The sequence below is a fragment of the Pundamilia nyererei genome, unplaced genomic scaffold, assembly GCF_000239375.1.
Source record: "Pundamilia nyererei isolate P.nyererei 1_Seehausen unplaced genomic scaffold, PunNye1.0 scaffold00030, whole genome shotgun sequence".
NCBI classification, from domain to species: domain Eukaryota; kingdom Metazoa; phylum Chordata; class Actinopteri; order Cichliformes; family Cichlidae; genus Pundamilia; species Pundamilia nyererei.
Window position 1 is genome coordinate 211,549 of NW_005187431.1, and position 10,944 is coordinate 222,492.

A 10,944-nucleotide genomic window follows, 5' to 3' on the forward strand; every position below is an offset into this window, starting at 1 on the left:
GTCTGAGTGACAAGATCTCATATTACGGTTAACTGAGACTATTTAGGCAACATTGCAGAGGTGCAGGTAAGACTGTGACATGTTGGCGATTGTATTAGTGAACATCTATCTAACTGATCTCAGAATCTTATTTTTGTTCGATTTCTGTCAACTGTTCCTCGTTCTCTGTTGTTGGTTTGTGTCTGAACCACCAAAGTTAAACTAGGCCACATTTCCTTCAGGTGCAAGTCCAAGGGAGTTCTTAATTATTTTGTTATCAACAAAGACCTCCTGCTACAGTTGTCCTGATTAAAATAATTTGAATAATTGCTTAGATTGCCCAAACTGTTAGATGAAAATATTCAGGGCTCATTACTCAAACAGTCTGTTCATGTACAGTAGATTAATTTAATTGAGCTGAGGAATGTGCATTGAATAACTCTTTCTAAAAATTAATTAGAGGACAGTTTTGACAAAATTCCAGCTCCCTTTTCGGCTCTTTATGGTAATAAAAAACTGCATTTTGCAGTGGTGATCGCTAGTGGGCGTGAGCGGAGTGCTTAATGCCGCTTTCACCAGTGTTAAAAGGTCCTGTATGCTTGTTGGTTGACTTTATTAAGAAATCTGTGCCTATTACACGCTGTGATTTTTGCAAATATGGTTATATAAGCATTTTTTCTTTTATTTGGAAAACATTTCACTGTTCCTCACATAAACTCACCAATAAATTATCTGACAGGCGATAGCTGTTTCAAATCTTGCATTTTAATGTTTGATGGTGGTTTGCATGCTGACGACAGATCGTTCCTTTGGTAAGTCACAATACAGTGTTTGTGAGCAATGCTGTAAGATGAGTCATATAAGCCCGGCAGCTAGAAATAATAAGTGAGCAACTTGAGCGAGACAAAAACCCGAAGTTAGAGCAGCTGACAAGTATCCCACGGGTTGGTGGTTTCAGTCCCAGTTCAAATGATGGCGTCTTCTCTCTCTGAGATGTGAAAAATAAGCACAGTACATAAAGTCTTGACTAAACTAATCTTTAAAACACTAATTTGTTCCAAGCAGCATGTAGCAGCTGTAAGATGGTTTTCTCACAGGCTGAAGAACATCAGTCCCTGCATGAATCCAGACATTTATCCTCTGAAAGAGAAGCACAGATTATTTTGGAGTTTGGAAAGAGGCAGACTGCAAAAAGGACACAGTATAACATTTTAACGTCATAACACACATCAGATTGAAACGCTAATGCATGCTCGCGGGTTCTTTCTCAGCGTCCTGCAGCTATTTAGAAAAATTACATATAAGGGAAAATCTCAGACGCATTTAACAAAATGAGCATTTTTAGTGAATGTGAAACACGTTAGCTTAGCCAGAGCATCACGACACGTGTAACCAGCACAAAAGCTGCTACAACGGGTAAACAGGAACTCCAAAATGAAACACAAATACTGATTTGAATACGTTAGAGTTTGATATCTATTAAAAGATGCCATTTATTTATTTTTAGTAGTTTAATGTGTGTGCGCTTTATTTGCTGCCTTGACTTAAGGGACAGCTGTCTGCTTCCTCTGAATGTTATTTATATGTAAATCAGATCACGTTAAGAGGGCAGTGTGAGACTTGAGTATGCAAGCTGTAAGGTGCCCACACAGTCATAAGTTTATATGCCTCTTTTAGCACTGACTGACGAAAACCCTTTTTTTCCCTCTAAAGTCTGATTTGGTGGGCAAGACGCCCGTTCTGATGGGCTCAGCCCACCCCTGCCATAGCTATTGTACAGCTGGGCTGTGTAGATGGAGGGCTAACAGTGATCACTGTGACAAAATGGTCTAGACTTGCAGTGGAAATAACTTTCCATGCAGCGTTTGTCTTTCATTGTTTGCCAGCACTTACTGCTCTGATTAATGGTATATTTGCCTGTTGTGTTCCAGTTTCCCAGGTTAAACAGTCAGAGCTCGACGATCATTTACATTAGCACACTCAGATAAATGTCTTCACGCTGAAAAACGAAAACAAGCGCATTTTCTTACCAAACTGATGTCAGCTGTATAGAAAGAACGCTGCCTCGGGAAATGCAAAAATGTCCTCTGTAAAGTTGTGTGCTTTGTGAAGATCTTCTTCTCAGTGAACATTGTGTACTCAGCCTTTGGCTCTGACTTTGAGACTGCTGTGACAACTGCAGTAAATGCAATTTCAGGCTTTCACAGCAGAGCTGTTTCACCATGCTTGGATCCTCACAACACTTTCTTTTTTCTCCACGGAGAGATAAATTCAGATGGTTTTTATAATTAACTTAATGCAACCAGCAAGTACGCGATTCGTTTTTATTTTTGATTTGTCCAATCCTTTCTTTTCTTTTCTCATAGTGGAGGAGAAGAACAATAAATTAGTCATTTAGTAAAATGTACAAAAAAAGAGTGAAAATATTTCAATTACTTCCTCCAAAAGTCCTTTTTAATCTTATTTATTTATATATTTATTATTCTTTTTTACACTGGCGTCTATCTAATGCAATCTAATACTCAAAACCATCAGCCATGTTCCAAATATGTTTATTGTTTTGATTTTAAATTCTTTCTAAAATATTGTTATGATTAATTGGATATTATTCAACATTTTTCTGATCATTTGGGGGATTTGGATGCAGTAGTTACAGGAGTACATGCTCAAATTTTACTTTATAAATGTTGTTCTAGTGCATCCTTAGGTGGTTGCCAGGCAACATCATAGTATATTTATAATAGTGGATATAAATAAAGCATTACACATGAAATGGAAATGATGGGAAGCTTTTATAAGGTGTTTTTCTTAATAAATTTTTTTCATACCTGCCACTGGGCTAAAATGATCCCTTCTTATGTATATGTATCATAATATGTGATGTAGATAAGAACTTCTAAGGGCCTTGCATGCACCTGTGTGCCACTAAGTCTTGCTGTATTATAGTAAGACTGAGATAAAAATGTAACCTTTTTTCCAAAATTGCATAATTTATCAAATTTTTTTTTGCATTTTAAATATTAAAATGCTATTAAAACCCAAAGTCCAGTAAAGTCATTGTGTTTATTTAGACAGTTTACTAACTAGATAGACTACTTATTTGGTTTTCTTATTTTTTCCCCAATGACACATTTTTTAGGTTGTCGTAGTTGCTGATTTTTAATTAAAGTAATATTTCCATTGCAAATACTGGTCTTTATGATTAGTATGCCAGAAAATCCCATTCACCACTATAGTAAATGGTGAAAATAATCAAAACTTATTTCTATATTGATTGATAATCAACCAATGATCCACCAGCCAAATCAGGCCCACCATCCCATGTTGGCTTATTTATTAAATCTCTAAAGAAAATTCATTGAAGGGTATCCAGATATAATTTTTGTTTGAACACTTTCAAAGCGTTAGTAATTTAGATGCATAATTAGCTGCTAAATGCAGAAAAATATAATATTTATCAGCCACATGTGCATAGTTGTTTCCTTGTCCCAAGTTAATGTAGTTAATAGGTTGAGGTGAGTAATGGAATTTGTACTACTTATTGATTTTGGGTAAATATCGTTTTAACGGGCTCCTGGCCTGGCGTCATTTTGCAAAAGTGGCCCCCAGGCAGAGCAGAGTACTCCTGGTCTACATCATCTACACTCTGAACTTCATTATGAAAATGCAGTTTCACTATTTGTCTCAGTGGAACATCAGAGAAATATCTAAACTCCTCCTAAATGCCTTCAGCAGCTGCAGGATATGAATCAAATGAAGTATGACCTCTTCACTATAAGTCACGCTATATGGAAAGATCCAGCTAAGCGCCGCCCGCCCTCCGTCCTTCAGCCCCTCGTATGACGTTGAAAAATCTATCACTGACTCTTAATTTGTCCAATATGGCATTCTTTCTCTCATACTTGGCAATGCAGCAGGCACATGGTGTTACTTTGCTTTTATCTGTCTGTCTGTCATTTTGAGTGCCATCATAAAAGTGAAGAGATCATTGTTTTTGTGGTTTTTATCTCCGAGCGTATCAAATAAAATGCAAGTTACACAACAGCTGATTACAGTAGGTCCGTAATGATGACTGAAGGGTTGATGTCTTCATATCTTTAAGTTGTATTTTTATCTGTTTTCTGATAAATGCAGCAGCTGCTAACATCCTCACGTATTACTGTGTCTGAGTCGTAGCTCTGTGACAGAGCGGTTCAGTACGACAAGGAGCTTCCTGTTGTCTGGAAACATGGCAGATGCCTTTTGATTATATGCATCTGTTTGTATCCATTACATTGTCACGCTAAATGATTTCCTAAGCATCAGACATAATTTGCATGTTTATCCCTAACAATGGATTGAAATATTCAAGGCTACCAAAGGGCAATAACACTGGGATATCATGTTTCTTGCTCTTACACACAATCAAATGCTGCTGCTATTGTAAACATGTAATAATAATAGGGTAAGCATTTCGCTTAGAAACCAGTAAACATTAGGGGGTCAGGCAAGACTTTTTTTTTTGCACATTTTACCCTAAACCCTAGTGAGATTTCCCCAAGTTTGTTCCACGTCTCTGATTATATTTGTGCTGTAGATTCTGAAAACCACACGCATAAATTCCTAAATGTCATCGATGTTGTGTTTGTCCTTTCCCGCCCACCACATTTTTCTTTTCAGCCCAGCTTTTTGCTTTTACCTGGAGGATCCCTGCAGACTCGCATGAATTTGGAAAGGAAACACAACTTCTCTCCCAAATGTCTTTCAGAAGCCTGTTTTTATGCTGAAAAGGCACAACAAACGAAAGGTCAAGCGTCATGTAGCGTCATTAAAAATAGACCAAACCAAACTTTGCTTTAATGTCAAACTAATGCAGCTTGAGATTTATTTTATTCATTCAAAGGACAATGTACAGTTCTTGTATACAACTGTAATGTAGCACTGTAATGTTCTTATTCATGGTAAACCTGTGGATTTGTTTTTTGCTGACTGGCAAAAGTCCTCATGCTGCCCACTTCTCTCTGTTAGGCTATCTTACATATAAAGAGGTGTTTTTTACCCCACTTCTTTGTACCGAAGATCCTTTTAGGCACCATCCCCCCCACAGCAAGCACAGCTTTCCCAACACTGCAGACGCAGATATAAAAGAAGAAACAAGTGAAAGAGCTTGAATTCTAAAGCTCCAACACTCCACAAAGAGAAAGCAGCTGCATTTGTAAAGAGGCGCGTTTTGACCATAGTGTCCAACCAGCTGCTGATATGATAAGATCTGCTGTTACAAAAGAAAATGACAAGAACAACCGCACAAATAGTTTTCATTTGATTTTCTGGGAATATTTATTGCGTTTGCATGTTTGTGTGCAAGTTCCTGTAGGATCTGGCAACCTCACACGTACAAATGGCTGCTGGCCACTGCAGCGAAACATTTATTTATTTATTTTGCTATGATCCCGTTCCAAATGTTAACGTCATTTGCTGTAGTTTGAAGAGGGCAGTAATGGCCTTTCTGGATGAACTCCATAACCATTACACGTTTGTCATGTTTATGTGCAGGGACGTGTTTAAAATGCTGACAGCTGTGCTCATTGTGGCGACTTGAACCCTTTGCAGTGTTCGAGACGCCTTTGTATCTTTTTAAAGCAGATTTAGTAGATCAAAAAATTGTAACTCATGACTAAGCATGTGAAACTGAGTTTTCTCAGCATATAGTGCTTAAAACATTTATTAGACCCCTCCCAGTGTAAGGTTTAGCCTCAATTAATAGTACTGGTGTTTATCAATGTCCTTTTTTGTGTTTTATGGTGGTCTTTAATCAAAATGATGAAAGCAGACAAACAACTAAACCTCAAGTTATTTAAAAATTACTTTCAGTGGTTGAATTTTATGCTTGACTACTTTGTGACTTCTCAGACAAGTCCAGTGCGCTGGCTCAAATTTGTGTGTTAAAATGGGAATTCAGTTTATTTTCCCAGTAAATATAAAAGAAACTTATAAATTTGTGAAGCATTTCTGTGCATTGTAAAAAGCCTTGGACAGCCATAATTTAAAAAAGAGTAATTAATGCGTATCAACCCTTCAAGGAACTAAATTAAATGTGTGATTAAATGACTCAGTAAACGAGGACTGCATCTTTAACTTGGGGCTCAAATTGTTCTTCCGATTCCCCGAGTTTAGAATAACTGCATTCACAGCTGTATTAGGCCAAAGTGTGGCTGCTTTGGTGAACGCTCTGCAGCCTTTTGACAAAGTAAAGAAAGCCCTTGGCTGACTAAATATCAGTGTGCATTATTTCTTCTGTTTTTTTAAGTGTTTTGGTTGCTTACAGAAGAAAAAGAAAATATGCCGTTTGTGAAATATGCAACAAAAATGTTAATAGTCATATTTTTTTTTCGTTTGTAGTCCAATTTGAGCTCAGGTTTAATAATTCAGGGAAAACTTTATCCGATCTTTTAATCTCTAACAAAGACGTAATGAGTAACTTTAGCCTTACCTAGTTACTGAAGGCTTATTTAATTTCACCATCTGCGCTGAGAAGTATTCAATTAAATTCAATCGTGTTTATTTCGAGCCGCTCCCGCGATGTGTTGCAGTCTCCGCAGGGAAACCATTAGATCCCCACTGCTGTAAAATAATATAGATCAACTGTTAATCTCCCCGAGTCAATTTCAGACCGATGATGATTTTGGCAACACTGCGCGTTTGATTGAATGCGGAGAGATAAGTTGGAGGTTGTATAAAGGTTGAAGTTATCACTTTGAGGGAGACAGCATAGCTCCTGCTTGTCTGAGTCATAAATTGTCCACAGAGCTGCATTCTGTGCATTTTTGCAGCAGTGCGTACGCCGAGCTGTTATAGCCCATTTTAGCCGCTGCTGGCATTTTAATACGGAGCACGTCACTCTGTGTAAAACACTGTTTCATTTCAGAAATGGTTATTTGTCTGCTGTTACTGAATGTTTTTCATCTGTTATCAGTGATAATAAAGTAGTGGCATGAAGGTCTTTTATCAGGCAGGATTTGACATTTCACAAATTCTTGCCATCTTTTTTTGGACCACGTAGGAGTGATGTAACCATTTGCTTTACTTTTACTCATTAATCTTCATGCTACAACAGTTTGTCTCTACTCTGGATACTTGGCAGGACCTCGGTTATAAAAGCTTTCCACCGCTCTTCTGGAATAGGAGTGCTCGTACACGATATTAGACCCAGACTGCACTGGCCGGTAGTGGACGATACGGTGCAGCATTAATGGCTCCCATTTGTTCATTACCTGCATGATTACTATTGATCTGCCAGAAGCTGTTTCAGGGGGCTTTGCAGTCACAGAGTACAAAGCTCTGTGTGCCAACATAATACATTACGCCACCAAGACATTACTTTATTGTTTTTCATGCAGATGCTGATTATTGTGATTGATTGGAAGAGAGCCGGGTTGAAACCTTTCTATTTCTCTTTCAGTAGTTTTTCGATTGAAAGGATAAAATGAGTGATAAATGGAGTGTTAGAATGTATCAGAACGATTAATGCTGCCGCTTCAGGAGTGTTTGGTCAGCAGAACTTTACTGTGTGTGGGCTTCGGCTGTGACCGGGTCCCTCAAAGTTGATTGCACTTTAGACGATGCATCTGAACTGCTCTTATGTTAGATTAAATGTTAAAGTGATCGCAGGACGACATACACTGAGAGAGAGATTAGCAGGGAAATGATTGCGCTTCCCTCTGCTTCAAGTGATATTACAATGTTTCCTTCGTGTTAGTTTTCTAAAGTCCACCTGTGTTTCTTTCAGGAGGCTGTCGGGGAGAACGCAGGGGTGCATGGCCCAGCAGAGGACAGGAAGGAGAAGGTGCCCAGCCCCCATCTCAGCCAGCTGGTGGTCCTCACTAACAGCGGGACTCTCTACGGGCTGGCACAAAGGGTGGTGGCCACAGAGTCTCTGTAAGCACACTACATTAAAGTATTCCTTACATTACATTGACATTAGTGCGTGCTTTATGTCATCGCTTGTGTATCCTGGCAGCGCGATGTAACGTGACAGTTATGTACATCAAAGCACTCTGTTTGATCAAGTTATAGAGGCCGCTTCTCGCTCACTGCCTCGTGTCAGGATGGCAATAATGTCATTACACAGTTTTCCACACACTGGCCGGCAAAGATTAGCCCTGCCTGCGTTGTGTTCCTGCACACACAGCAACACATTTTAGCGCCCCCAAAATCATTTCCTTTCTCTAATTTGATATGTTTTAAACTCTCTCAATCAGTCACTCAGTAACCAGTTTATTTTTGTACTCCTCTACTCTGTTTTTTCCCTCCCTCTCTGTCTTACTCTGTTACATTCACACTACACACTGGTGCCCCCGTGCATAATTAGGTCAAGCTATCATCAGTGCTGACAGCACTTGGGCCCTCAGAGGTCTGCGCTGTACAACAACAGCTTCATAATGAAAGTCTTGTAAACCAAAGGCTCTGACAGCGCTGTTGCCAGAACGCTGAGTAGGCTTACACTCGCTCACAAAAAGGGTTTCGTGTTTTGGAGGCAGGCAACAAGATCCGAAGAAGAATGAAAGCAAAACGGCTAAAGTGTTTAGTGTAGGTAAAGTTTAAAGGACCAAAGCAGACTTATTCTGTGCAAAACTGCGAGAAATTGTTGAGGGCGTTGGTGGTCGGGTTTTATTTTTTATGCTTTTGATCTAAAAATAGTGTTTTTAGAAAAGACAGCTCACAGTTTGTGTGTGTTTTTAGCATCCTCAGCCTGTCCCATTTCAAACAAAATCTCTGGGAGAGAAAAGAAAGTGGACACAGCAATCATGTGTGAGAAGAATCAAAGATAAAAGCTCAGCAAACTGACCATCGGTTGTTCATTCTCTATGCTGCTGGTCAGGTGTTGCATCTATACAAGCGTGACTCTGAAGTGCAGTGTGTGCTTTCTTCTTATTATTCCCTCCACAGCACATGATTATGTTGCTGAGGTAAACACAAGCTGTTCCAGCTCACCTTAATGCGATTTTCATTGCTCTATGAAAACAAACGGACACAAAAAAAATATCTTCTCTCTGGTACTTTTACGCACCCATCCAAAAAAAGTTGGGCCGGTGTTTAAAACGTAAGTAAAAACAGAATGCAGTGATTTGCAAATCTCACCAACCCACAAAGCAGCTACACTTCTTAACAGCGTGGTACTAAAAAGAAAGAGTTGGAGGAACATTTTGCAGCTTATTTGCCAACAGGGCTGTAACATGATGGTATATAGGGAACGTCTCTGAGATGCCAAGAATAAAAATGGGCAGAGGTTCACCAATATTGCAAAAAAGCCTTGTAGAACAGTTTTAGATTCACTTTCCTTGATGTAAAATTATGAAGACTTAAAGATCAGCAGTAGATAATATCAATAAAAGATTCAGAGCATTTGGAGAAATCTGTTTTCTTTGGGCTAAGATGATTTAAAATAGACTGAGGCAAAGTGGAAAACTGTTCTGGGCTCAGATGAGTTGAAACTTGAAATTCTTTTAGGAAAACATGGATGGTACATCGTAAGGACTAAAGAGAGGAGGGACCATCTGGCTTCTTATCAGTGCTCACTTTAAGCCTGGGCGTCTGATAGTATTGGGGTGTATCTGCACGTATGGAATCGGCATCTTGCACATCTGGAAATGCACCATCAGTGCTGAAAGATATACATACAAGCTTTAAAAAAACATATGCTCCCATCCAGATGAGCTCGGAAATCATGTGTATTTCAGTAATAGCTGCATACTGCAGTTATTCTAACAGCAGGAATTCATAGTAGAAGAGTGGGGAGTGAGGTGGCCTGCCTGCAGTCCAGACCGTTCACAAACTGAAAACATTTGGAGCGTCATATGTCAAAAAATACGGTATAGACCCAGGAGTTTTGAGTATTTTGAATCTTACCAAACAAGACTGGAATAACATTCCTCTCCTAAAAGTCCAGCAGCTGCTCTCATCAGATTCCAGATGTTTTTGATGACGACTATTTTTAAAAGAAGGGATGCTACACGGTGGTAAACGTGGCCTCTATCCCAGCTTTTTTTGAGAAGTGCTGCTGGCATCGAATTCAAGACAAGCTAATTTTTTTTTTTTTAAATGGTGCATTTTGTCACTTTAAGCATTTGATATATTTTCTGTGTTTTGTTGTTGATAAAATGTGGGTTTATGGGATTTGCAAATCAATGCATTCTGTTTTTATACAGTGTCCAAACTAGTGTGAATTTATTAACATTAAATAATGCTTTAAAATAAAGGTTTCTGTTTGGGTTTGGATGTTAATAATATGCAAATTGAATGCAATTTATCTTTTTTTCCTAAGCGCCCTATCTAAAAGAAAATTCAATTTATAGCCGCAAGAGTCTATTAGAAGAATAATGACACAGATGCACTCACTGGCCCCTTTTAAGGTACAACTATTTAACAGCTTTTTAATACAAATATCGAATCTGCTGATTACACAATGCATCATACCATGCAAGTGACTTAGTATGTGACGGACTGGCTGCTCGGAGTATTTCACAAACTGCTGATCTGCTGGGATTTTCCCACACCATCATCTCTGGGGTTTACAGAGACAGTCTGGAAGAAAAATATCCAGTGAGCGGCAGTTCTCTGGGTGAAAATGCCTTGTTGATGTCATAGGTCAGAGGAGGATGGCCAGACTGCTTCAACCTGATAGGAAGGCAACGGTAAATGAAATAATGAGAAGAAGAATAGCATCTCTGAACACACAAATGTTAAACGAGAAGGAGTTTACTGTACTCAAATGGCCACCTGATCTCAATCCAATAGAGCACCTTTGGGATGTAGCGGAATGGGGGATTCACATTATGGATGTTCTGTTGACAAATCTGCAAATCCTCTGAGGAATGTTTGCAGCACTTTGTTGAATCTGGGCTATGAAGAATTAGTTCTGGAGTCAAAGTGGCGTCAAAACAGATATTTGCAAGGTGAACCAAACAAAAGGTCCAGTGAGTGTGCATG

General features: G+C 38.9%; 1 protein-coding gene across 2 annotated transcripts in view; it reads left to right on the forward strand.

Annotated features, from left to right (window-relative positions):
- Window positions 1-10,944, forward strand: part of vps50 (VPS50 subunit of EARP/GARPII complex) — a 116,462-nt gene that overhangs the window by 91,154 nt on the left and 14,364 nt on the right. For both annotated transcript variants that reach the window (XM_005728723.1, XM_005728724.1), the window contains one exon: window positions 7,745-7,893. In XM_005728723.1, the coding sequence (XP_005728780.1) occupies window positions 7,745-7,893 (149 nt within the window). The remainder of the gene's footprint in view (window positions 1-7,744; window positions 7,894-10,944) is intronic.